The sequence below is a fragment of the Vicugna pacos genome, chromosome 21 (genome assembly GCF_048564905.1).
Source record: "Vicugna pacos chromosome 21, VicPac4, whole genome shotgun sequence".
Classification (NCBI taxonomy): Eukaryota; Metazoa; Chordata; class Mammalia; order Artiodactyla; family Camelidae; genus Vicugna; species Vicugna pacos.
Genome location: NC_133007.1, coordinates 11,121,630 through 11,149,450, shown reverse-complemented (window position 1 = coordinate 11,149,450; position 27,821 = coordinate 11,121,630). Strand labels below are relative to the sequence as shown.

Sequence of the window (27,821 nt, the reverse complement as noted above, 5' to 3'; positions counted from 1 at the left end):
TGCCTCCTTCCCCACCGCCAGGTCCCAAAGAAAGAAGGGGGCCTTTCCTTTTAGTGGTTTGCTTGTCTCAGTGAAGCAAGAACTCAAGCTGTTTCTAAGTAGTGGAGCAGACAGAAGCCCCTGCAGTTCCCTACTCTGGTGTGGGGAAGTGTGGCATGTGTAGGAGTGGACAGCAATGGATAGCGGTCCTTAGGCCTTCCTTTCCCACCGGTAACTGTGGACTTGCATCTCTTGTCCCACCCAGGGTTTGCCAATCCTCATTAACTTTCACAACCTCAAAAACTGAAAAGCCTCAGAGAGCAGCTCAGCCTGGCCGTGGGAGAGCAGGGACAGGAGCAAAGGCAATAAAGAAGACTTCTCATTATCCATCTCTGGGTACCTCTGAAAATGACTGTCTTCGCTTAACCTCAAGGTCAAGAGAACCTACTTTATAGTGTTCACTGTCTCTGAAGACAAGCTTTAGCGAGCGCCTTGTTTGCTTCCTATAGTATTAAAATAGACAATGAAATCTGCTTCTCAGAAGATCATTTCACCAAGTCCCTGTTGCTCTGTGGGGAATATTTGTTTCCTCATTTATATTCATGTCTCTAAAAGACAAGTAGACCTTGGATGAAATTTCAGGCGACAGTAAATTATAAATAATGTATCCATATTTTTTCTCTTCCATACTACTTGTATTTAATTCCCCCCAGAGTCTTGTGCAAACACCAGAGACAAGAGGACAGGAAGCTATTAACATGATGGAAAGAATGAAATGGGCTTCTGTTATATGGCAGGGATGCAAGGAGGGAAGACATCTTGATAAAGGAGGTTTGTTTTTATTTTTGAGGTTTTTGTAGGAGCCAGTTCTTTTCTTTTCTCTCTCTCTCTTTTATTTTTATTTTATTTTATTTTTAACATCTCAACTTTTTTCCCAGACCATCAAATAGCCATCTGCTTGAAATGAGTCTTTCTGCTTGGACAAGATGAGGGGTTGTCAGTGGATGGAGGCCACTTTGGGGCCCAGCTTTAAGCTCTTTTGCTCCAACAGATATGGCATAAAAAATGCTTATAATGATCAGCTGAGATCAGCCCAGCCTAAGAATAGGATGCTGGTAAATGGAAAGTTCTGGCATTGTCAGTGAAGTTGGAAAGGATGCCAGTTACTGAAATGAAATGAAATGAATGAATGAAATTAGCCTCTAAGTCCATTAACCCTAGTTTGCCATCACATAGGATGCTCTGGTGTTCCTCAGACCTCTTGCTCAGCAGGAGTGATTCATGGGGTTCAGGCTCCAATCTTTTGAATGAGTGAAGAGACTCTTCTCTTTGTTTTTTGTTTCTTTTCCTTCTTATCTTTCTTTTTCTTTCCTTCTTCTTTTTTTTTTTTTAGGCAAATAACAGGAGCCCAAAGATGGAGTTTGCAGGGTGCACCATGTGGCTCTGGGTGTGTGAGGGGAGTAAATGCCGGTCCTGACGGAGGAATGGGGAGAGGAGGGGCTGTGATGTAATGAGAGTCAGGGGAGGCTCAGAGAATGGCAGAATCAGACTGGAGGCCCTGTTGCCCCAACGACTCTTCCCAGAGGAAGCCCACGCTCAGGGGACCTCTGGAGATACGCTGCAGCTGGGATTTAACCATTCCATTCAGCCGCCGTTTACCATGTCTGCTGTGTGCCAGGCTTTGTGCAAGGTAATTTCACATGCATTACTTCAGTCCACGAACTTTTCATTCTGCAACGGGTCACTTCAGCAGGTTCTGATAAATCTCCAAGACAAAGCCAGCAGGGTTTGGTAGGAATCTGAGCATTCCAGTAAAACTCTGTAAAGCTTTTGGACATGGACCCATCTTTGCCATGGACCACTGTAGTTGTTGTGGCAAGTCTTTCTCTGGTTCCTCAAGTTGCATCGAGCAGGTGGGGCAGTAACTACACTGATTAAACGGTCAAGTGGGCTCCTGAGTTCTGCGTTCTCTTTTCTGAAGTGGTATTGGTCATGCTGCAGGTGCCCAGTGTCAATTGAAGCCTCATAAAAATAAACAAGTACCCAAATACATCCTGATGTCCCTCTGTACTATCCGCTGAACAAAGCCCCTACCCTGGGCTCCTCTCCAGATGGGCACGAATTGTCAACCCTCGGTTCATTGGGTCTTGCTGAGCCTCCAGCTGGATTTAGGATTCTAGACGCAGAACTGTTGCACACCTGCTGGGGGCAGCTTCATCTCAGCGGGGCCAGTGGTGGGCCCAGAAGCTGGCATGCTTTTACAACCCAGGTGGATCTGGAGCAAGGCACAGCTGCCAGATGCTGTGGAAGCCTCAGGCGTGTCCTCATACTGCTCACAACCACTGGCTGTGGCACTGCCGGGATGGGAGCTGAAATCTCATACTGTACTGAGCAAGCATTGGAACCCATGCATTTGGGGAATGAAATGATCAGTTTAGATCCAATAAATATGCAGATTGGGAGCTCTGTTTATGTTTCTGTCATCTGTGTCCTTTTTAAGGGAAGGAAAATGTTAACTCAGTGAAAAGCTCCAATCCTTGGGTCTTGGGGTGGTAGCTTGGAAAAGGAAACACTAGAGGACCTTTTAATTAACCTGTGAGTATGTAGAGAAGGGCTTGAACAAGAAGAGAGTGACACCTTGGTTTTGAGATGACACCCTATGAAAGGTCATGGCGGGTGAGCGTAATTGACTTCAACCCTATAAAACTCATCAAGCATCCTCCGAATTCCACTTGGTAAGGACCCACCATGGATTAACACCTTGGTTGTGTGACCAAGGTTAATTTTTAATTTTTAATTAAAAATTGTTTTTCTGATTAATGTGCTCATCGTAGATACTTTGCAAGATATAGAAAAGTGTAAAAAAAGAAGACCAGTTCATAATCTCACTGCCCTAAAGAACTACTGGTGACATTTTGGTGCATTTAATCCGGTGTCCTGTTTGTCATTTAGAACAAGTCTAATGGGGGAGGCACCTGGGTAGGAACGGGGGACTTTCTGCCACCTCTCTCTGGTGATGGGAGGATGGACGCTGGGGTGTGGACAGGAATGCAGTCATCCTGGTGCTCCGAGATGCAGGCAGATGTGCGTCTGGGGATAAGGAACACGCCTATACTTGCCCCACATTGTGCACGGTCACAGCCCCAGACTGTAGGGCAGAGGGAGAATTCAAAGTCTGAGCTGAGCTGTCCCACCTTACAGACTGTACAGAGGCACCATGCAAAGGGGCAGAAAGGACTGTTCACAGCTCAGACCCCAGGGCCAGAACAACGGGGGTCAGATCTTAGCTGACCTACTTACGAGCTATGGGATCTTGGATGAGTTACGGCAACTCTCTGTGGCCCCATTTCCTCACCTGTAAATAGGAATGCTAGAACAGCCCTCGTAGGCCGCCATGAGGCTTAAATAAGGAAGTGCGCGTAGTGCAGTGAGAACAGTGCCTGTCAAACAGTCCTGAAGGGCCAGACATTAGTTTATCTCTGTTATAGACGTTAGGACACCCTTATCCCGTAAGGGCCTTTCCAGCATCTACCACTGACGCTGAAATGAAGGAAGGCAGCAGGAGCACTAGATTTCAAAGTAGATTTTGGTTCAGGTTTTGACCCAGCCACTTACTACCATCTAATGATTTGATTTCCATGCACCTGAGTTTCACCTTCTGAGATGAAATGGGCACAGTGAGGCCCTTCTCATCAGTTGTTACAAGGATGGGTTGAGAACACAGGAACGCAGAAGTGCTCTGTGCGTGGAGAAGAGCCGTAGATTCAATATCGGGGCTTTACTTCTGCAGCTCTGACTAGGTGGATCTGATTACAGGCAGCAGAGGAAGGAGGGAGGGAAGGACAAACTGTGCTGGAAAAAATACTTGCAGAAAATCTGAACAGGAGCCTGCTGTCTTACTTGGCGCATTTAGTTGGTCCGGGCGGACCAGGAATTTGCGCGGCTGGTTCCTATGGTTGCCTTGGTACTGAGAGGCTTCCTGGCAGGGCGTTGGCAATGGGGGGAAGGCAGGAGTGGAGGAAATGTTATTTTCCTTTGCAAGAGAAGGCAACTGAGTTTCTCTGATGGGCTCCTTCCAAACGCCCTGCAGGGAAGAAGGCATCAAAGTGGCAGTAACTCTCTCACCTGTGATGAAGGTGGTGGAGGTGATGCTGCTCCGCTCGGTGTCCTGGGCCGCCTGCAGGAGCACTGTGTAGTCTGTGCTCTCGGACAGGCCCTCCAGTCGGATCCATGTGTCCTCCGCATCCACAATCAGCTCCTGCGGGAGAGAGATGGAAGGGAGTGACTAGCTCGCCGTGGAGGGGAGTGGGGAAGGGAAGTCCAGACCCCCACGATCAGTACTGCTGTGGCCATTTTCATCCACTCCATCCCACACTATGTAAGGAGACAACCTTTCCAATAAGCAGGGGGAACAGATCCTATGTGAGGTTGAGGCCAGGAGGCACACTGGATTAAATTTAGGCTCTGGATTATCGAACCCGGTGGTTTTAGGATTGCAGGAGGCCTCCTGGAGGCCTGAGGAAACTAGGCCTGGATCCTAGGCCTCCCTCTTCTAAATCCAACAGACTAGCTCTACCAAAATCTGTTCTGTGTATGCGGCTTCAGAATGTACTTAAAAAAAAAAGAAAAAGGATTCCACTGCTAACAGAAGTTTGATAACCAGTGCTCTAGGTTGACTGAACAATTCTGATCACCTAAAACTGAAATTTGTCATCTCTTTATGGTGGGCTAGATGAGTGTAGCCTTTGTAATGCTTATTAAGAGGCATACAAGACTGTCACATTTGGTAATCCAGCTCATGTTTGCTTGGCCCTGTTACAAAAAAATCGTTCCAATACCATGTACATATATTGGCTTGGAAGTTTCCAATGTGCTTTGCCTCTTCATGTTGGAAGCACCAGCACCACCAGGTGAAGCTGCAGGGGTGGATGCCCCCTGTTACCTGGAGAAGCTACTGAGGCTCAGCGAGGTTTAGTGTTTTGCCTCAGCTTATATGGAGAGTAGGAGTGGAGGCTGGACTCGCACCCAAATCCCTGGCTTGCAGACAAGGGCTCTGTCCTCCATAGCATTTTCTTGTATCCTCGATGGCAAACCTCACTTGTTTCCTGCGGACTGCTTGATAGAAATGGTCTTTCCCCTTTCCAGAAAGATCTCACCTTGCGGCTTCCATCAGTGGATTTGTAGGTCAAGACGTAGTTTTCAATCTCTGCCCTGGGAGGCTGCCAGGAGATCAGGGCACTTTGTCTGGTGACTTCACTGGCTGTCAGATTTGCAGGAGCGTCCAGGACTGCAAAGAGGAGAAAATGCTGGGAATGCTCACCTCTCCCTGTTTCATTCGAGGTACATCGACTAATTTGCCCACCTATGTGGTCTCCGGGCGGTGCACAGGCTGACCCCAGGTCTAGCTTGGACACAAGCATAAAAGGCACTCCTGAGCCAGAAGAGAATTGTTCAGGATCATGATCATTCTTACAGCCATTCCCCTCTTCCCTCACCTGGCCCCCTGGGCCTGCATGTGACATGGTCCAATCTGATCCTCTAGGTCTGAAATCCTGACCTTGGTAAACCTGCATGTCTGTGAGTCTTGAACTCATACCATTCCCCTAACTACATCTTTGTGTACTGTTCTCCCAGCCGTGACGGCAGCCAGTAGCTCTCTCCCTGATATCAAGCCCTTTATTATCCATCAGACTTTTCTGGGCCAGATGCACGCCCAGGACTGGCCTCTCTTGGCCTGATTCTATGGCCGTCAGCCTGACCCAGGAAGAGAGCGTCAACTCACTTTCATTGGCATTTGGGCCGCAGTTAACTAAAACGAGACTAGCTCATGGCTGCCCGGTCCAAAGCCTGTAGCATATAATGTAGTCCAGCATGTGGAAACTGATCATTTTCGGTATCCACAAAAGCATCACAGGATACTGGGTATGTAGCTGGCCATGTACTCACGGGTAGAGAAGTTGGTGCTGATGGTGGCACTGGTGAGAGGCCCGCTGGTGGCATACATAGTGACAGTATAGTGGGTCCTGGGAAGCAGGTCAACCAGATGGAATTCCTCACTGTCTCCGTCAACCAGGATGGTCTCTCCAGCAACTGAAATCAGATGGATATGGCTAAGGACTGAATAAGGCTATTCCACTTAGGAAAGACTCATCAATTCCAAAGGCATTTCATAAATATTCAGTATTAGAGAATTTTGGAAAAAATCTTTTAGAGATTATTTAGCTTAGCATTTCATTCCATACAGAGATCCCCTCTCGTCTCGTTTTGCAACTTGAGAAAAATATTCCTTATTTGGAGGCCAAATTGTCTTATGCAAGACTTTTACTTAGATGTCTGGGGTTACAAAGAAGAAACCGAATCCTTTGTCTACATGACCCCTTCCTGCCCCTCATGCCTCCTAATCAAATCTTCTCTCCTCCAGGCTGAGAAAATTCAGCCCCCAGCCCCCATTACACGTCTATGATGATTCTAAAGCTGTCACAATGCTGACTGCCTCTCTCAAAACAATTAAGAGTTTATCAATGTCCCTGCTAAAATGCAAAACTCAGAAGAAAATAGAGAACAATAATTGAGGCTTACTGACAATGAAAGAAACAGGGTTGATCTCTGCTTCTATTTGTGCCAATTATGTATATTAATCCATTAGGTTTTGAGACAATCATGGGGTATTGTCACATGCTGAGATTATCACTAATCAGAGATCTTGTTTATAACCCCCCTACTCAACCTTACCTTGTATAGTTAATTTTAGTTGATTTTTTGCATCCATGGGAAGAGTTCCGCATTCATTTCTACTGCATTTTGCCATGTTGACTGAGTTTGGGGCCACTGTTTCAGTTTATTAAAATGTATCTGAGTTTGCATTCTATTGATCACAGTTTTGTTTTATACACAAATTTGGTATGCGTGTCTTCTCTGTATTCATTCAAGCTGTTGGTAAAACTGTTCATTAGATCAAGGCCAAGCCTCTTATTGTGCCTTGAGAATACTCCAGAGTCATTCAGCATTTAACAGAGTTCACTAGGCAATTCTCCAAACAATGGAGGGGGTGAGGTTTCAAGTTTTTTGTGATCTATAGGCATAGAGAGGCATGCAAGCAAGTTAAAACCTCAACCAGCTCACCTAATGGCTCTATCTTTTTAATATTGTCCTTTGCAACACGCTGCCAACTGTCCGTGCTCCACCACATCAACTATGCAGGTTCCTTAAACTCCCCATGCTCTCTCTCCACAGGCAAACAGGCTACTCTTTTTCTTGGAATTCCCTTTCTTCTTCTATTCTCTTTTTCTTTAACTTTGTGTAAGATCTGCCTTCTTTCTTCCTCTAAACACCTCACCCTGAATCATAATGGCCCATCAGATGTGACCTGAGATGTCTTGTGCATGCCCATATCATGACACTGGTCACATGGGGTGGTGACTATTCAGTTGTCTGCATCATCACCAGAAATGAGTTCTGTGAAGACAAGAACTCATGTTTTGGCTCTGAATCATTATAGCCTTAGAGAGTACATGGCACGTGGGAGAGCAGTGAAAGTCTCTGTTGAATAAATGGAGGTTAATCGCTATGTCGGGGCTTGAGCAGTTGCATCTGACTGCCTTAAGAGAATAACGGAAGCTTTGACAGAGGAGATCGGGTTGCAACGAAGACCTGAAGGATGGAGTTTCTAGGCAGACAAGTAGGGAGAGTGTTTCCTGATAAAGGAAAGAGCCTGTGCAAATGCCCAGTGGTTTGTGAAGGCAGATGAAAGTTAAGAAATGCAGATCACAATGTGCAGGGAAGGGTGGGAGGGGTTGAGGTGGCTTGTGTGTGCACACAGCGGGGTTAGGATATCTCCATGGTAATGATACTCATTCTTTGAGGAGGGTCAGTCAATCAGCTGTGTGACTCCAAATGTGATCCGCCGTGTATTTTTCCATCTCAGTGATAAGTGGGTTTTTCTAATGCTTTGCTGATATACTAAGGTGCTAGCAGATTTGCTAATTAAAGAAAAGGATGTCAAGTGGCTTTGGTAAAACCCATTCCTAGTGAACCGATGCTGGTGTATAGTAATCACTAATTCCTTTCCAACTTATTTAACAATCTATTTTGGTTTTCACGTCTCCAGGCTTTGACAATCAGTTTACTTTGCAGCTTACAGAACTGGCTTAATCTGTCATTTTTGGAAACTGAGACATCTGCCTGCCTTCCGTCTTCTGGTATCTTTTGTTCTCTGGATTCCTGAATATAACCCACAATATTCTGTGAGCACATGTATAGTTTAGGAAGGGAAATAATTTTCCTAGACCTAGACACTTAGCTACTCAACAGTATTTTGCTTTGGGCTTCTCTCTTCAGCTTCAAGTAGTGTTAAGGGGAACAAGTATGGTGGGAATGACACTGAAACTCAAGATTTCACATTGGCTGAACCTTTCGGGTCGGATATGGGTAGAGAAGACCAAAGCGACAGAGGAGCTGAGCAGTCCTGACACCTTTGTCTCCTGTTATCACATATTATCTATTTCACACATGGTCCTTTAGTGTTTTCCTTGCTCTGTAAACATGTCTAGAAAAGTCAGCTTTCTTGCCTGTGGCACTTTGGGGCAAGGCTTAGCTCAGTTATGAGTTTTGTCTTTCAAATGCTATCTCTGTTTTTGTATCTGCCCTTGGTCACATGCCCTTCTTATACCTTTTAGATTCAGCCTTCTCAATTCCCACAGTTGGTACAATTCTGAGTTTGGGGGATATGGTGAGGGCTTTATGGTGAAATTAAAGCAGGAAAGTGTCTAATTTTCTCTCAGATTGATAAAATGTTTTGTTTTTTAACTTTCGTACCCATCTTCAGTCCCAGTCCCCACCACCCCCACCTGCCCGATGCACAGACCTGCCGACACCCACCTGCAAAGTGTGTGAGAACGAGGACGTAGTTCTCCACGTTGCCCACGGGCGCCTTCCACTGCAGCAGGGCTTCTGTGGGAGTGATGTTGGCAGCAGTCAGATCCACAGGATTGTCCATGGCTGAAACGGTATAGGAAAAAGGCAGGTGAAGTAAGAGGAAGTGCGGTGAACTGGGTCCTCTGGTTCCACCCATGATGCGTGTCTGCTGCTGTGCCGAAATAATGAAGCGAGTGAAGACCTCGTTCCTTTCTCCCCTTTCTGATTCCATCGGCCCCTTCCTCGTCTCCCATTCCTCCTCCATCTCAAGTACCCAGTTCTCCCCTGGTTGCCCCCAGATCTTCCTTTTAATTCAATCATTAACTTCATATGTACAGGGCACTGTCAGGTGTCATGGGGGAGTCCAAGTATGGCTGTTGTGTTTTAGACATTTAAACCTAGATGGAGAAGCTAAGAACATATAGAAATTGTTATTGTTCTTTAGGTAATGAGATCATGTGCTTCCCAGGCTATTTGTACTTCCATGAATATAAGGGACATGCCTTGTGGAACCATCTCTGTTGAACTTCAGGAATTATGGTGTGTGTTCCGTGAAGTCAGGGAGTCACCCCAGCATCTGGAACTTACAAGTTACTCAGTAAATATTTGTGGAATGACAAACGGGAGTCAGGTTGCCTTTCAAGTCATATCTGATTATTGAATTCTTGCTTTGCTAATACTGACTCTGTATTGAGTCCCGGGGGTCCTTTTAGTTTCACAGAGAGTCAAGGGAATTCTTTCAGGCTTAAAGCCAAGAATGCCTGTTGAGGAAAGGAGTTTGCACCATGTTCCCATGCTCACTTGCCAATGCTCCCTGCCTCTGTTTCCTTACCACACCTCCCTTCTGTAAAGTTGGGAGTTTATTTTAGAAATGGATGTTATTATAATAGTTTAGACATCTGCTCAACCTGCGTGTCATGTACTTTGCTTTGGGGACCAAGATGTGCTGTTAATCTGGCCCTCTTCTCTAACTGAAAGATTTTATCATTTGCCTGTGTCCTTCATGTCAAAGAAACAACCACCATAAAATGTGTTTACAGTTTTAATGTATCCATAACCTATGCCTTGAACGAGTTCTTCAAATGCAACCTTATGAAAAGGAACAAAGACGAAAAGTCTTACGAGACTACGATTAGCTTGACCTCTTTGCAGTTCACCATGAGACCCTGAGTAGTATTCATTTCCAAATGTTATAAAATCATAGACCCCACATTAAAGCAGCCAGAAAAAACCAACAACAAAATAAGACATTTCTGAGAGCAGTCTGGTTATTGGGAGTTGCCGAAGTAGCTCTGTCTGAACTTGAGGAGGTGCAGTTTGGGTCGGTGCACTCTTGAATATCTCCTTTAGAGATCCTTGCTGCTTATGACCGAGAACCCAAGGAATGCGTTTGTAACCTGGGCTGCTGTTCTTTTAGGAATTTCTTGAAATCCATTTTATTGTCCTCACTGAGAGAAAGCCTATTTTCTGTAACATGAATATCTAACATTTTGAGGAAAGTATGAGGGGGTTCATCACTTCAGGTCAATATCTGTTGAAACTTTAAGGGTCATAGATAACTTGATAGAAAGGGTAAGACTGAACCAAAACACATGGCTGGGCTATCTGTACATGGAGGCGTGGAAGGAGATTAGGGAAGATGAGAACATCCTGGGCTGTCTTTTAGATGAGTAATTTTTTGAGTTTCTGAAGGAATGTTTCTTTGGCCTTGGCCTTAGAAATGCTCTTTCTGGGCTTGTGGGATCACCTACAACAGCAATGAGGAATTCCCTGTTACATTTTCCTTATTCAGGAAATACCATTCTCTGAGGAAAGTAGGCAGCCTCAGGAAGTCCAGGCGTTCCCCTGATGAGGCAAGCTGGGTGTTTTCCTATGTGCTGTAGGAACACTAGCTTCACTGAGAGGTTGGGTCTAGGGGTTGGAGACAGAAAACTTTGGCTGTCCCCTCTCGTGACATCTACAGCAGATCTTTCTCAGTTCTGCAGGACGGGCTGGCTGAGGGGTCGGGGGGGAGGGGCAGTGGAGCTGCTGCAGAAGCCCTGTCCTCGGGCTCATTTTTCAGAGGAAGCCACCCCGTTCTTCCTCCCCTGGAGCATGAAGAGCAAATGCAGCTACTTGGTGGTTTCGGGCTGTATAGGATGGGGAGTTTCATGACCCCAAGGGTCGTTACTGGAATAATAACCTTTTTTTTTTAACCCCCCTAAGGTAAAATTTCCTTGTTTGAGTTCTTTAAAAAATTAGATGGGATGAATCAGGTGTCTGTTCTGAAATTCACTTCTGTCATGAGTTTTCGGAAGGTCACTTTTCATTTTGGAAATTCCACGAAATTTTCTGACCTAAACCCTTAAGACTCTTAGAGGGTGATTCCAAAGTCCTAGGATTGCAGAGGAACGTCAAAGGGGAGAAAATTGGAAACTGTTTTGCATAACAGTGTGAGTCAGAGGAGGACGAGGAGTGGAGCCTGGGACCCCAGAACCAGTGTCCCCACCGTTAGCCAGGTAAACTTTTCTGTGTGTCACAGGTTCCCAGCCAGGGGCTCGACCTGACCCGCGACAGGGACACAAGCCTACCTGTGTGCACGAGAGTGCAGATCCGCTCACTCTCCTCCCTGCCCCGCACGCTGTTGAGGCTGATTTCGTACTCGGTAGCTGGGGACAGCTTGGCGATGGTGAATTCTGTCACCGTGTTGGGCACCACCGAGCTGTCTAGTCGTCCCACTAAGGGAGAGCAGAAGCCAGAGTTAAAGTTCAGTGGATCCTGCATCATGAACGCAGCTCATGGCACAGTCTTTGTAGCCGCTCCCAGTGGTACTTGGTCATGGGTGCAAGTTGGGGGCAGGGGGGGGACTAGGGATGTTGGAGCTTGAAGAGACCCTGTCTGCTGGTTCCATCCCCTCATTTTATAGGCTCCCAGGAACAAAGAAAAAAAGCACTATTTATTAGATGGTTTTCTAACAAGCTGGTCTTCTTAAAGCAGTATGGAGGGCATGACTGCAAAGAGTGGTCCACGCAGCCCAGAGACAAGATAGTCTGAAAAATGATCCCACCACTTCACTGGAAGGGAATGTACCCTCCACTTCATTAACAATTCTACATGCACCTGCAAGAACTGGCAGGATGCAGGTGAGGTCTGGGCCAACTTCTTCTGACTCATAGCTTGGCTGGAGTGGCAGTAGTAGGACCACCATCACTGGGATCCCCTCCAAGGCTCCAACTGGCTCTGTGGTGTCTTTAGGCATCCCCCGAGGGGTTTAGCCTTGGACTTTAATTCTCTCAGAAAAGCACATGTGAGATTCTTGGCAGATTCTTTTAGGGTCCTTTGTTTCTGACTACACTGTCTGGATAATGGTGACTGATTATCATGGTTCACTCTACTGTTGAAGGCCCTGCTTTCTGAGTGAAAGTAATCAAGCCTTTTGTGAGAGGAGTTGGTGAGTTCAGGGTTCCTTGGCCACTCCCCATCAACCCACTGTCATTCTGATGGAGTACACTACAGAGAGGAGGGAAAATGCAGGCGGGGCTGGGGGCGATATCCTCTGGGATCTGCTAATCCTCCCATAACAATCTTCATCTAGCTCCAAATCCCATTCATCTTTGAGAAATCAAGTAACTTTATTACCTTGTGTTGGCCGATACGATACTCGGTAGTAATCGAAAGAAGCAACAGGAGGGCTCCAGGAGACCACAACTGAGTCCTTGGTCACATTGCTAATTGTGATGTCTTTGGGGGGATCAATTCCTACAAGGACCCGGGGGTTGTGGGAAAAAGACAGAAAGCACAGTGTGAAAAAGGCATTCCTATTTTTAGTGTTATGTGAACCAAGAGCTAATGGTACCCTGGAGACAGACAAGACTTTACTTTGTGCAAGGGCATCCTTAAACCTACGTTCAGGCTGGAGTCTCAGCTGAAACCTTGTAGTTATGGCCAGAGCCATGCTATTGGAAGATTGTGCAGCAACAATTACCTATCTGAAGGCCAGATGGGAACTTTCCTTTAAGTGCGTGTGTTTTGTTTTGAACTGGGAGTAACAGTCATTTTCTCTGGGGCAGCTTCTCTTGTACAAACGAACTCTGTCTCTATCTCTTTTTTTTTTAGCAATCACCTTTGGTTCAATTTGGAAAAATTGCTATTGACTGTAGAGAGATTTCAGAGCACAAGTCCAGAACAAATCCACTTTCCTAAATTGTATTTCATTTATCCTGTATGCCTTTTTGTTTTTTTTGACTCCAGGAAGATTGCAGGTTGAAACTAGCTGGGTGTTTAATCCACTTATTCAGTTTGTGAGTTCTTTATGTAGGAAACCACCCAAACACACATGTCCTCACCCACGTGCACATTCATATTGGTGATTGTATTTGAGAAGGATGAGATCAGAGCGATCCAGTTGATTTCAGAGTAACTGTGCTTTCCAGACCACAGGTAGATCAACTCCATTCTCTGAGTACAAGGTCCCTATATGGTTACATGCTAGTCCCATACGAGTCTGAGGAAGCAGCATTTCTGGGTAGCCAAGCCATGGCTCTCCAGAACAGGAACAGATGTCTCCTCACTGTAGAAGGGTTTCCTCTTGGAGGCTAGCTTTCTCCAAGGCTTTCCCTCAGTTGGTAGTGGGAGGGCCTCTCAACAAATGCATTCAAGCCCTGGCCTCCTCCAGACATTGAGTCCATCCTACCTTCTAAATGGAAGTTTCCCGTCTTATACTTTCTGTGCAGCCCTGGAAGAGGTGGCTGTTTCAGAACAACTCATAGACCCTCTCTAGTCTAATGAAGCAGTCTCCTATTCCTTGGGTGTTTCTCTTTGTAAGTTTCATTGACTTGTCAAAGGCTACCGTGGGAACCCCCTTCACCACCTGCTGTCAAAGTCCCCCAGCCTCACCTGTGGTGATGGAGCCCACGATGGGCTCAGAGGTCACTGTGCCATGGACTGCCACCAGGTTCACGATGTACTCGGTGGCTGGCTGCAGGCCCATTAGTACAGCATGCCTCTTGGTGGCATCCAGGGAGACCTCCATCATCTCTTCCTCTTCATCCCGGGGGCTGTAGTTCAGAATGAGTCTGTCTGCTGGAGGGGATGGGTCACTCCAAGTGATGTTCACACTGGAGGAGGTCACGTGGGAAAAGTGCAAATGGGAGATGGGGCGGAAGCCTGCAAAGCAGAGGAGATGGATGGTTCTGACATACATGTGGGGTAGTGGGGCCACTGGGATAGAACAGATGTCTGACTGAAGAGATCTGCTTTCCTTGCTGGTGAGGGCTACACCTTCACTTCACCTGTTGGCCCAGAGCCTCCACATCCTCACTCTCCTCTTCTGTCCACCCTCCTTTTCCCCAAGCCATTCACTGAAAAATGGATGCCAGTAGCAGGATAAAACCAGCAGTACCTCTGTGAGCTATTCATAATACTTAGCTAGGATTTAAAACCTCAGTCCTAGAAGGAACTTAACATGATCCTGTGGATCCTCTGAATGCCCACTGATTTAGCAAAGGCAGGGAAAGATGGACAGAATCAACTACTATGTCCAGCCTATAGGAAGCCAGACATGAAATTTCAGGCAGGCAGGTAGCCTTGTTCATCCCTCCCCGTTACCTCCAACCATTCCTTCTTGAGGTATTTATTAGTTTCCTCTCTGTCTCTTCTTTCTCTACCCACATTCTTCTTTTCTCTAAAGGAAATGGGGCATTGGAAGAATAGGTTGCCTAGATGACTTTCTCACACTCAGATCTGTTGATCCCTGAACCCAGCTGAGATTTCTGGTACCTGTGAAGGCATCCACAGTGGACTCCAGGCTCTGCTGCCGACCCCTCTCAGCAGTGATTGAAATGATGTATTCTGCCCCAGGCTCTAGGTCTGTCAGTGTGTACGAGGTCCTGTCCTTGGGCACAGTGACTTCCGAGGCGATCCCAGAAGATGGGGTAAAGGTAATTCGGTAGTGGTCAATGGGGCCGCTGGCCTTGGTCCAGATGAGGGAGATGGAGGTCTCCGAGGAGGCTGTGACCATGAGGTCTCGCGGACTGTCTAGTTCTATGGATCAACGTAAATGGCCGACTTTACATAAGTTCCACAGCAGGGCCAGCATGTATTGGAATTGGACCCTCTGTGGGTTTCTAAGCTACCAGAGGGCCTGTGACCATGCGAATTAACTTGTCATCGCTGACACTTATCTCACCTTCCCTTCGAAAGATGACCAGAGCTTGGCTTATAGACAAACAATCTGCAGAAAGCCATCAGTAACTCCAACACCACTGGAATCTACTCACCTCTAGGACAAAGCTGGCTGCTGATTTCCAAGCTCTCCGTATTCATTTTCTCTCAGCCTTTCTCAGCAAGCCAACCAGGGGGAAACAGGGTCCACCATCCAGTAGGGATATGCCATTCCTGGAAACCGTAGCTACCTCTGTTCCTAATGCCATTTGAGCTGACCTGGCCATGGGTGTGCAGGCAACAAGATCTGAGGACTCCTGGAGACCCATGTCCATGTGGTTCTCTAGAGAGGGTGTCTATGCTGGGCAGCCTTGGGACAGAATTTGGTTCAAAATCCCCAGCCCAGCCCAGACTGCTTATACCTAAGGTACTAAAGTGGCTTTGCAATTTGCTTAGGATTTGGAAGCAAAACTGCTAGATTCAGAGTAGCAAGGATCTCAGTGGAGTTCCCCATGGCCCTAGATTGAATGGGCTGTTTCCAAGTCTAGATCTTCACCCTGTGGCCTTTCTGAGGGCTTCTGTCATATGCAGTGAGGAGTGCCACATTCTGCCTGCTTTGGGGTGGCCTAGAAAGACATATGACTTGCTACAACACCAACCTATTTGGGACTTTCCACCTCTGCTCTGCACAGCTGTGGGCAGCATCAGACCACAGGGGACCACGTGCAGATCTATGGGGAGGAAGGTGGGACCCCATCCTGCGTGTCAGAGTCAGAGGCTAGGCACAGGGGATCGAAGAGCTGCAGGGAGATGTAGTTTCTATGCAGATAGTTGTCACCCAGGGACCTGTCACTAGGGGACATTGCCTTCTGACCAATCCTTGCCAGGACAAGCCTCCGCGGCCCCTCAGGCTTACAGAGTATCCTGGTCTCCTTCAACACCAGTCCTGCTACTCACCGGTCCTGGCGTTCATGGTGGCCGGCACACTTTGCTGTGAGTTCATGACAGCGGATATTCCAACTCCATACTCAGTGCCAGGCACCAGATCTGTTGACAGATGTAGAAACAAACATTATTCCATGTGTGTCAGGGGCGGGGAAGGCTGAACAGAGGGAAGCAAGGGACCTTAGGCTCCTGTTCAGATCTTACGTCTAATCCATCCTGAATCCCCTCCTAATTTCACTTATGAGGAAATCTCAGTTTCACAACTCAGGAAATCCACACCAAGTCAGCTGGACGAACTGGTCAGTGCAGAGCTTCCTTCTTGCTGCTTGTCTCCTCGGGAGGACAGTGAGGCTGCCCTTGTCAGTGACCCTGAGCAAGTGTGTTCTCCTGTGGAAGGTCTCCCCGAGGAACACACAGCAGAAGCAGTGAGAAAACCCTGCGAGGACTCTTTTATAGAGGCATGAATCTCATTTGGGAGGGCTCCACCCTCATGACCTAATCATCCTCTAAAGGCCCCATCTCCTAGTATCGTCAAATTGGGAATGAGAATTCCAACATATGAATTTTGGAGGGACACAAACATTTAGTCCATAACACATGCCATTTCCCTGTGTGTCCATGTCTCTTCCTCTTCTTATAAAGACACACTGGTCACATTGCATTGAGGGCCCACCCTAATCCATTGTAACCTCATCTTATCTTGATTTCATCTGTAAAGACTATTTCCAAAGAAGGTCACATTCACAAGTTCCAGGTGGATCTGCATTTTGAAGAGGACACTATTCAAACCAGAGCATTATCTTTTTATAAAAAGAAACGGAGGCAACGTGTAAGTCTGTGACCTGCTGAAGATGACACTTGGGCTTCTGGCCTCAGGGTTCAGGGCTTTTAGGACTGAATGCCGAACTCTCTCTTCATTTTATCCCCTGCCCAGAGCAGCTGTGACTTCCCCAGGATCCCTGGGGGAATGGAAATGATGTTGATAGAAGATGCACCGAGCAACCTTTCTTTAATGAACGGCTTGGTTTAACAAAGGGGAACGCTGCGTGGTGGCCAGAGGGTTCTGCACCCTCTCCTCGTATGGCTTTAGGGCAGCTGGTGCGATGAAGCCCCCGGGACCGAGGCCGGCAGAACCTCCCGGGCCTTCCTGAGCAGGCTCTCCTGAAGGAATGTGTTAGAATCAGCCGTCTTTTTCCCTTCTCAGACCAGCTCCATTCCTTCCCTAAACCTCAGTTCTTTCTTTCTCTAACCATGTCAACACGGGTGGAGGCAAATTTTGGCTTTGAGATCTGCCATGCTTACATTAGTGTTAACATCTTTGAACTTCAGTGTCCATAGAATGAGAAAAATAACCATTATCTGTCTCAGAGGGTCATTGTGAGGATTAAATGAACCAGTGTGTAGGAAGTACAGCGCCTGGCCCATCGTGATAGCATCCAGTGTTATTATGACCATTGGAATGGCAGCCAGTGCCGTTACCTTGCTCAGAGAACTATTCCAGGATTTTGGGTCCTTTTTTTGTGAGCCCCAGGCAGGCTGGTTCTCGGCACACCTGGGATCGGTTTGCTGCGGCTGTGCCTGTTGGCTCTGGTGAAACCAGTGACTCCAGGAGTGCAGGTGTCAGTGAGGAGCTGGCCCCTGGCCGGGCGGAGTACCTGTCACTAGATCGAGCGGATGATTGCAACGTCCCCAGTTCCGTTGGAAGCACACATTTATCTCCGTCAGTATGTACAGCGAGTCCCAGGTACATCCTTGGTTGGAGAAATTAGATTACCTTTGGGACATAAACTATTTTTCTCAGACAACTGATTGAGACCTTCAATTGCCTATAATGAAGTAGAAATTCTCCGACGTCGATGAAGGGTGACAGATCGAGGGAGGAAGACAGAAATTATATGTTGCCAAACAGATCTAACATGTAACGCTTTCATCCGAGTTTCTTATTTATGAAGCTTAAATGAAATGTTCAATAATTTACAACGGACGGAATCATCTTCTCCCAGAAAATGGCAGAGCAGAATTTAAAGTACTCTCCTCCCAGGCTTTCTGTCTAGGGGATGGGGAAGTGGGACTTGCTTAGAGGCTCCTGCCTGCCGCTTTGCTTTGATTTCCAGCAGCTTTCTTCCTGTGTTACGAGTGAATTGTTGCTCTTTGCCAGCAGGTAAAATACACTTCTGCTGGAAAAGGAAACGATATCCGAGGCAGACCCAGTCCACTTATGTATCAACACTCAGAGGGCTCTGAGGGGTTCCTCACTTTTAAAGACCCCATTGCTCTCTACCAATGCTCCCTTTATCTTTCCATCCAACTCCGGCCAGTGGTAGTATATGAATGGCTCTGTTCCCTTCCTGCACAATAGCTCAGAAAATCTGTCCCATAGGAAACCAGCACTCTGCATCCTTCACAGGACTTCCTTTGTTCAGCTTGGAGGTGACGCTCTTCCCGACTCTTTCACTGCATACCCATTCTTCTTTGAACTCCCAAAGCACACAGTTGATTCACTCCATGAACGTGATCGGGGGCCTCCTCTGTGCCAGGCACGAGGCTGTGTACCAGGGGTACCAGGGTGAACTGGATGGAATCACCCTTGCCCTTCATGCAATACAAAGAAATCTGTACTGAAGAAGAAAATGAACTACTTACTGAGCACCTGTAATATACCACTGAGCTGCAGGCAATAGGCAGTCTAGAAGAATACTGAAGAAGAGGTGGGGGAATAGGAGGGATGAAAATCAAAGGAAAATTTCTGAGTGTCTGATGGCCCAAAGTGGTATTCTTAACTGTAGTTTCTTAGAAACTCAAATGTTTCATCTCATGTACCTCTGCAGCTCTGCCAGGAGGGCATTACTCATGAGCAAACAGAGGATCAGAGAAGTCTATTTCTTGACCAAAGTCACAAAGCTAATAGTCAAGAAAACTGGGTTTGGAATCCAAGCCCATTCTTCTTCCTGACACGTCACAGCATGGTCCCTGTCCCTAAGAGTCTTACAGGCTGGTAGAGGGGACTGGAGTAAGCAAATTGGAATCTGAGAGCGGTTTGGCACTACACCATGGTCTGCTAACTAAGAAAACCATTTCAGAGTGGGGATGCGATCAGCATGCCTGGAGTAGCCAGAGGAGGCTTTCTAGAGAAGGGACTTGAACCTTGCAAGCTAGCCAAGATTAGGAAAGGTTGAGGCACAGAGACACGGAATTCTCCGGTGGGCGGGATGGGGCACGGTGAACAGGGAGGGAATAATTAGAGCTGGCGAGCAGGAGGAGCTAGCAAATCCTCACCTGCCTGGCAAGGCCCGTGGGTGCGTGATAAAGGCCGAAAGACTCACTTCCCCCATTCAGACGACCTATTCTCCCTGCTTCCTGCTGCAGCAGGCAGGCAGTGGGAGGAGGAGGCCCGAGAGACTGAGACTGCTGCGTCCCGCCAGCAAAAACACGAATACGACACCTGGAGTCTGCAGGCTCGGTTGGGTTCAGGTGGACATGCAGAAATGTGGACCATTTCCATCTCGAAATTTCTGGGCTCATCTCCAGAATTTCTGTGAAGCTCCAGTCTACCAAACTGGAATTAGGGACTTGGTTGGCTCTAGTGCATTTGAAGGACTTCTGCCTTCAAAGGGAGGGGAAAGCCAGGGACCCTGTCCCCAAGGAGTTCGTAGTTAATCTCGTAGACTTTAGAGCATGATGTTATTATGCTGTCATTGTTAATTTATTTGTCAGGTTCCTCGCTAGACTCTTAGGTTTTGGGGGCTAGAGACTTGATTTTTACATTTTAATTCAGTATATAGTATAGTGGAAAAAATACATGCTGCATAGAAGCAGCGTGGTGGGAGCAATGGTGGTATCAGGGTGTTGGGAGGACTTCTATATGAGAGTATCTGAGCTGGGTTTTGAAGGATCAGGGAACATTCGGCTGGGGAAGGGTCATTGCAGGCTGAGGGAATCACATATACAAAGCTCTGGTAAGACAATTCATGAAAACCAGGAACGTAATGCAAGGCCCGTCACAGGTGAATTTCCAGCAGGGAACTTGGGTACCAGAGGTCTCATAGATGTGGACATATTTGAAGAGAGAGGATCTTCAGAACCCCTGAAACCAAGCCAGATAGGCAACAATCTACTTTTTAATATAACGAGGCCTGAGCTCCCAGGCTCCCCATCCTCGTCTTCCTGGGTAACGGTAGATGCTTCTCCAGGGTTCCCTGAGTGAGTCAGGCTGTGGAAGACATCTCCCTGCTGTTTGAGTGCAGGTGATATTCAAGCATCAAGAGAAGCAGCTGATTCCATGTTGACTTTAAGGAAGGGACTGGCCCTACAAACTTATATTTAAAAAGAAAACCATAATACCAAGGAATGTGGTCAAATGCAGCTTTCTTGCTGCCAGTGGGCTTATGAGGAATACGTGTTATCACCCCTTGTCCTACAGGAACGTCCCATCTGTGGGTCTTTGAACAAACATTCCCTGCTGAAGAAGCCATGGCAAGGATGGAAAAATTCCCAGCTGTTTCCCTTACACCAGCCTTTTAATGCAAATAAGAGGACAGATGCCCTTATGTGCCAGCTCTGTGTGGAGGTGGCGGGTGGAAGCCTCTGTCTTGTCTTCTCTTCTGCTCGGGTTCTCTGCAGCCCCTGGAAGGTGGCGCTGTGTTCAGAGGGTTCCTCACCAAAGCGACCACTTGGGGTCACTGTGACTTCGCCCAAAGCAGGCGCAGCGCAGTCTGGCCCGGGCCCAGACCCAGGGCTGGGCTCCTCCTCCTCAGAAGAGCCTGCAGGGCGTGGAAGGTCTGGCACTGGGTCTGGGGCTTGTGCCCTGGCACGTCAGGGAGTGCAGACAGGGTGAAGTGAACACTGGGGGCCTCGGCCAGCGCTGCTTTGCCAGCTGGACACCTCTGGGGGGTCTTGGATTTCTTCATGGAAAAGCCTCTTGTGGGCAAGCTCCTCGAGGAGCCCACCTCTGACCACTAGACCTCCCTCTGAGCCCCGAGGAGACAGTGCGGGATTTGGTAGAGACCTCGGTTTCCCAGCAACCAGAGGCCTGAAAGGCAGCAACTCGCGGGGCCTGAGCGGGGCATGTTTGCACACATCAGCCTTGGGTGAGCATGTGCGTGTGTGCGCGTGCACGCATGTGTGTGTGTGTCGTGTCTGGCTGGCTGCAGGTCTTTGTTTTCTTCCCATCCAACGCTGCACCATGAGGTCTGTAGGAACCTTCAAGTCCCTGGGCTTCCTCAGCCCTGTTGATGACTTTTCCCGTTAGTGGCTTGCTGCCTGGAGAGCCAGGTAGCAGAGATGCGGAGAGAGGTGGCCAGCTGGGAAGCGGCAGCAGCAGCAGGTGCGCAGGTGGGCGCCCCACGGAGGGGGCCACGGGATTAAGGACCCGGCGCCGGAGCTGGCTTAGAGCCCGGTGCTCGCGTGGCCAGGCGGGCCAGCTCCTTTTGGCCTCCTGACCACAGGGGTCCTCAAGTGTGGGCTCCTATTCCTGAGACGGGCCAGGCAAGAGACTGCAGATGGCTGAAGACGAGCCCCTTTCCCTGTTCGTAAAACACTGCAGCCACAGAGGCCTTTCTGGTGACAGGTGGGTACAGTCACCTCAGACACAGAGGCCAGAGCACCGGTCCCATGGAGGGTTGCTTTTTTTTTTTCTTAACCAAATTCCAGTCAAAGAATGAAAATCTGCTTCCTTTTCTTACTGCCTCCCTTCCCTTCCTCTCTCTCTCCCTCCACTAAGAATTTTCTGCATGGTTTGTGGCTTTTCATTGCTACTCAGAAAACAGTGGTGGTGCCAGTCCCTGCTACATGCTGCCAGTTCTAACCCAGGGGGACCTTGGTGAGCCTGGAAAGTATGTAACACTCCGGGCGGGGCCCCTTTGGGAATCCAGGTGTGGTACACTGGCCAAGCAGACTTCATGCAGGCTGAGAGGCTGAACCCAAAAAAGGACTTATCATTAAGGACACAGAAACCACCAGAGCAGAGGAAAAAAAAATATCATTGTAGACACTGAGTCTGTTGTTCAGAAACAGATTCATACTCCGGAGGGAATTTGCTGGGCTTTGCCTAGGGAGAATAATGGAAAAGAAATGTTTGGTATTCTGTGTTCCAGCCTGGTCTCCGTGTTACAAAGGGTGAGCTATGTGAAGGGGGAGCCTGGGGGTGGGGGGTGCCCTCTGTGTAACTCAGAGACGTGGAGTCAGGAAGGGCTTGCCTTCTGCAGTGTAGGCTGCGGAGACAAGGGCTTCTGCAGGGGGTGTCAAGTACAGATGCCATAGGCTTTTAGGACTTGGAGTTGGCTGTGAGAATAAAGGGGGTTTGAATTTGTACCAGGGGGAGGCCAGGTTGCCTGGGATCCAGGCTGAGCTTTGAGGGAATTAAAAACAATAGAAGGTCAAATGGCTACTGAATGTTTGCTCTGCACTAGTCCCTACCCTCAGTGCTTATAGAGAGAGAGATATATGATTTCATTTAATCCTCACAACAGCCTAGGAGGTAGACATGATGTCCTTCAGACCACAAAACGGAAGCATAGAAATTGAAGACATTTGCCCGAGGATGCACATGGATAAGTTGGTCTCCAGCCTGAGTGGGTGACTTCAGAGGCCATGCTCTGAGTGAGGGCTTCTCGCCCATTAACATACACACAAATCTCCGGAGAGGCTTCTAAAATGCGGGCTCTGATTCTGTAGATCTGGGGGTGGGGAGAGGGGAAGGGCTCTGACAGCTGAGGTGATGCCCTTACCCGTGGTCCCCATGTCCCACTTTGAGAAGGAGGGTCTCTGCTCTGTGCCACCCCTATTCGAGGAGGTCGTCCTAACCCATCTGCTAGCTCTCAGACCTCCTCCTCCCCTCCTTATTCATCAGCATCATCTCCAAGCATTGAGTAGTTTGCTGTGTTAGAAGCACTGCCTTAAACTCCTCAAGTATGAGATCTTGTTAAAGCCCCGTCACAGCACTACGAGGTAAGTGGGACTGTTCCCTTTTTACAGATGATGATACAGAGGCTTAGAAAGGTTGAGTCAATGACCCAAAACCACACTGGAAGTAGCTGAGCCTAGATACAGAGTTCAGAGTCCCAGCTCTTAACATGTTCCACAGAACCAAGATAATACTAGGGCAAGAGAGAAGAGGACCTCCTACAGGTCCCAGTTACTTCTGACCAGGGGATGGGGATGGTGGCGACGGGCAGAGGTGAAGTTTCGAGTCTTCCACGCTTTTTCTGGCCAGGGAGGAATCGCTTCAGGTGAGGCTGGAGCGCCCTCCCACTGTGACCAGGGTCTTGTTTTACATATGCAAGCAAACAATTTGTTTGGAACCCAAAACCAAAACCAAAACCAAAACCAAAACCAAAACCAAAACCAAAACCAACACACACACACACAAAAGCCAAAAAACAAAAACAGGTCTTGGAGGCTGAAAAACTCTCCTTTTTAGTACCCATGTTGGGGAGCGAAGGAGGAAACACAACTGTTTAGAGCCAAGATCAAACTTCTCCCTCTCTTTGCTTTGCCTCCTTCTGGGTCCTTCCTTCTCTTTCCCCAGATGCCACAGCAAGAGCGCCAGCATCCTTGTAATCTGCATCTCGGCGAGTACCAATATACCCGATCTCCTTACACGCCTATAATCCCTTTTTAAATCACATAAGGCTATTTGCCTTTATAAATCTTCCCAGCAGTGAGCTCCCTGGGATAATTATGTGTAATATATATTTATAGTTTTATTTCATAAGCCCAACTCAAATAAAAAAAAATCAACCTATCTGAGCTTGCTCTTCAGTAATGCTCTTTCCATCCTTGGAAGTCTGCAGTGTTTAAGTGTGACCTCTCCTTCCATGTTATTTCTTTAGTAGGAACAGCCATGAAATGGGGCAGAGTGGGCTTTTGAAGAGGATTCAGAACTGCGTTTGAGTCATGGCCCCCCTGCTACCTTTGTGAACTTGGGCAAATTTCCAAACTCCCTGAGCCTCAGTTTCCTTATCCATAAAATGGGGGTGCTAACGTCCCTTGCGAGTTGTTGCTGTGAAGATTAAATAAGCTAAAAATATATTAACATGAAGGTGCCTGGAATAACAGTGATGATCGATGAATCTAGAATCTTCTTTATTTTTCCCCCTGGTGATGGGAACTAATAACTCAGATGTGACTGGGTTCTTCCCTGTATCTCTCAGGATTTTGTGGTATTTCCTCCATCTGAACAGTATGCCATCGTCTTTGTAAAACTGCTAATTGCCAAATCAGCCTGAGGCGCTAGGCAGGGATGGGCTGCGCCTAGAACCGGTTCCCTCCTGTATCATTTCAGGTTTTTTTTGTTTAGCTTAATTTTTGTGAATGTCTCTAGCTCTCCGTAAAGACCCTATGCCAGCTGGTCTGTTCCTGCAGTGTTTAATTCACCCCCATTAACCTGCTTGGTCAGCATATCTTTCCATCTCCTTGCTGTGTTTTCAGGAGTGCGTCTGTCTGGAAGAAGCATTTATTATATTTGCTTTAACTGGCCTAATTTGGCAAGGCAGTCTGGGATTTCGGTTCAGGAGAGAAACAGCTTTGATTATACTGCCCTTGTTTACTGTACGCACTCTTTGTGGTGTATCTCTCGTCTACTAAGATGACAAATGCTTTTGCAAGAAGCCAAGACACAGGGTAAACAAAGTTTCTGAATGTGAGCACACTGGGGCCTCTGGTCCATGGCTGCTTTGCAAGTCTCCATCTGAAAATCACGTCTCCAGGCACCTAGCTCTCAGTGAAGCCCAGCAGGTAGTCCTTCCCGGATGGGTGTGTCTGGGGCCCCAGGAGGAGTCCTGGTTGGGCCCCACACCCCCACAGGGACAGGGAAGGCTCCCTAGCTAAGCATCCCAGTGACCCGGGGTGTCGTCTTAGTTCATACTGCCGCTATCTCTCCCTCTGCCTCCGGCACACTCTCTGGACCACTGTCTGCTTCCGGCCTTGCCCTCCTCCTGTCCACTCTCCACGCTGTCGCTGGACCAGTCTAGTCATTACATCACCTGATTCAAGACCTCTCGATAATGCCCCACTTACATTCTTTCTAGGGCATGACCAGGACTCACCTTATCAGTGGCCTCTTGAAGCCTATGCCCCCGTCATAGTGAACATTTGCAGTTCCTCACTCATTCACTCGTTCATCACTTATCCAGGACCTAGTAAGAGCTAGACACTGTGCTGGATGCTGGGGTGTCACAATGAGCAAAAACAAATACGGTCCCCCTTTCACAGCACTCTAGGTCTAAGATGGAGACCAACGATCCAATAATCACGCTCTAAAGTGCACAGTGGTAGCCTGAGGATGCTGTGAGGTGAGCGGTAAGCAACAGGATGAGGCTGCCAGGCAGGATGACCTGACCTCGCCTGGGAACCAGGAAGGGTCCCAGAGAAGTGACACGTGGGCGGAGAGCTAGAAGGGAAGCAGACACAGCGAGGTGAAGAGGGTGGTGGGAGAGCCTTGCTGGCAGAGGGAACCGCACGGGCCAAGCCCTGTGGCAGGTGGGAGAAAGCGTTTGAGGAACTAAAAAAAGTAGACCTGGAGAAGATGGTAGGGAAACCAAGGCAGGGCACGTGGGCCAAGCTAAGGGTTTGGAGTTTATCCCAAGAGCAACCGAAGTCCCTGAGATGGATGCACAATGGGATGGAGTAATCAGAAATGTACTTTGAAAGGATCACTGACGGTCTGAAGAGGAGATTAGAGGGGTCAGGAGAGAACAAGGGGAGGTTACGGCAGTGCTGAAGATGAGATGTGATGGTAGCTTGGACCAGGTGATGGCAGTGCAGTGGAGGACAGTACACATATGTGGCAAGCACCCAAGGGATTAAATCAGTGGGACTCCTGCGATGGCTGGATGTGGGGTGGGAGGGTTGGGGAGAGAGTTGTGAGGGGATGGACTCAGAAACCCCCATGCCCCCAGGAGCCAGGGCTTACTCACTTGTGAGTGTGGTCCTGGTAGTTGGACCGATGCTCTTGGGGACCAGCAGCTCATGGTACTGCTCACCCGCCAGGGTGCTGTACACAACCTTGTACTCCTGAACCTCCGCTTCACTGTTGTCCCACTCCAGGTCAAGGCTGCTTGCTGTGCGGGAGCCAACCCGCAGGTTCTTGGGGGCGTCAATCTCTAAAAAAGCCAGACATCACCAACATAACACAGGATGTGCATTTGTCCTGCATCTTGAACTTTAACAGGCTTCGGCTTCGGGAAGAGACCCCACATCTCCTGACCCTCTGCCTCACGTTTAAGTGAACCCCAGTACTGCCCGTCAGCTTTTGGTCTGCCAGGTTGGCCAAGACGGATTCTGTGGGCAGGTTGGAGAGTTTTACCTGGGAGTTAGATATCCCATGCTTTACACTTTCCCTGTTTCCGTTTAGGAGTTCTAGTGGTGTTCTAGAAATCGAAGAGTCAACCAGGTAGTATCAAAAGCTTGAGACTAAGCAAGGGAAGCCCTGGATGGAGAAAATCGGAGATGGCATCCAAGTGATTAAGATGAATCAGAGTAGTGACAGTTTTGATCACCAAGCAAAAGAAGAGGACTGACTGCAAGACTTTGGAGTATAAGATGCCTCCCCCAGATTTACTTGCATAGACACTGCTGAAAGGTTTGTATAAAGAGAGGGGACATGATGTAGTAGAAATCAGTCATCTTCGGATCCAGTCTGTTTGATTCCCCACCACTGACTCTTATTGTAACAGAACCCTAGGCAAATCTTCATCTCACTGGGCCTTGATGGCCACATCTGTAAAATGGGCTAATGATACTGCCATTTCAGGGAGTTGTACAGATCAGGCAATGCATGTCAAAGTGCATGGCATGGTGCCTGGTACAAAATTAGGTGCCTAAGCACTGGGCTGGCTTCCTGATGCCTCCAAAGCTCTTCCTGAGTTCCAACAATATGGCACCCCCAGTGCTTGCTCTCTGGGGTTCCAAGGATTCCACAGCACTGAAAAGACCCCTGGCATTGGGATCTCTCCCGCAGTTGTGTGTGTGTGTGTTTGGGGGGGTGCTCTCTCTCCCAGGACTGGTCATCTCAGGCTTACTTAGGCAGAAGCACCATAAACCACTTGTAGGGGAAGAAGGTGCCATCTTGACAAACTTCTACTTCAAAAGTTCTAAATAGGTCTTGACTTTGAGACTTGAATTTAACTTTGGAGTGGACCAGCCATTTGTTCTGGGAAACCCTCGAGTGGACTGGTTTAATTTGCAAACGCCAGGCAAGTCTCCACCGATGGTTCTTTGGGAAGCGGGGAATGCTGTGAATCAATCTGGTGCAGCTGCTGCAGAGTGAGAAGTGTTCTGTTTAGTGATGTAAATTGGGTGAATCTCTTAGCAGATTTATGCCTCTGCAGCTTATTTTTCTGAGAAATGTCTCCTTACTCAGTGTGGGTTTAGCATGCTGGAAACCGTGCATTCTCCACGTGCTGTGCGTGTGATTTCTGGAGCAGGCGGCTGGAGAGAGGAGCTTGGGTAGAGGGGCTCGAGGGAGAAATGCTCGGAACTGTAGGCCCCTAAATCTCACCCAGGGGAAAGCCTGGGCGAGGCCTGGACTGGGCGGGAGTTGCGGGAGTGGCCTGAATGGAACTGGAGCAAAAAGAAGTTCGTTTGGGGCTCAGGTTGAATCTTGGACTTACCTACTGCTCTTCACACCTAAAAATCACAGCCCTCGGAAATGTCAGACTGTGGTTTTGTTTTCTGCTTTTTTGGCCTCAGGGTCTGCGCCCTGTCGGTAGGGGGCAGTGTTTTCTCTGAAGGGACTAGACGCTTCCAATGTCAATGATCCCAAAAGAGATCAATCCTGGGAATGAGGGCTTGGGAAGGGGGCGTGGGTCTTAGGACTGGGGTGGCGTGAAATGGTTTGCTCCCCC

The 27,821-nt window shown here is 48.1% G+C and overlaps 1 protein-coding gene across 1 annotated transcript in view; it reads right to left on the bottom strand.

Moving 5' to 3' along the window:
* TNR (tenascin R) overlaps positions 1–27,821 on the bottom strand; it is a 78,558-nt gene that overhangs the window by 25,599 nt on the left and 25,138 nt on the right. The window contains exons 7-16 of the mRNA XM_006199610.4: positions 25,893–26,078; positions 15,991–16,080; positions 14,650–14,913; positions 13,768–14,037; positions 12,511–12,630; positions 11,463–11,609; positions 8,857–8,976; positions 5,926–6,069; positions 5,136–5,266; positions 4,105–4,237 (exon numbers count right to left, since the gene is read on the bottom strand). Coding sequence (XP_006199672.1) covers positions 4,105–4,237; positions 5,136–5,266; positions 5,926–6,069; positions 8,857–8,976; positions 11,463–11,609; positions 12,511–12,630; positions 13,768–14,037; positions 14,650–14,913; positions 15,991–16,080; positions 25,893–26,078 — 1,605 coding nt within the window. The remainder of the gene's footprint in view (positions 1–4,104; positions 4,238–5,135; positions 5,267–5,925; positions 6,070–8,856; positions 8,977–11,462; positions 11,610–12,510; positions 12,631–13,767; positions 14,038–14,649; positions 14,914–15,990; positions 16,081–25,892; positions 26,079–27,821) is intronic.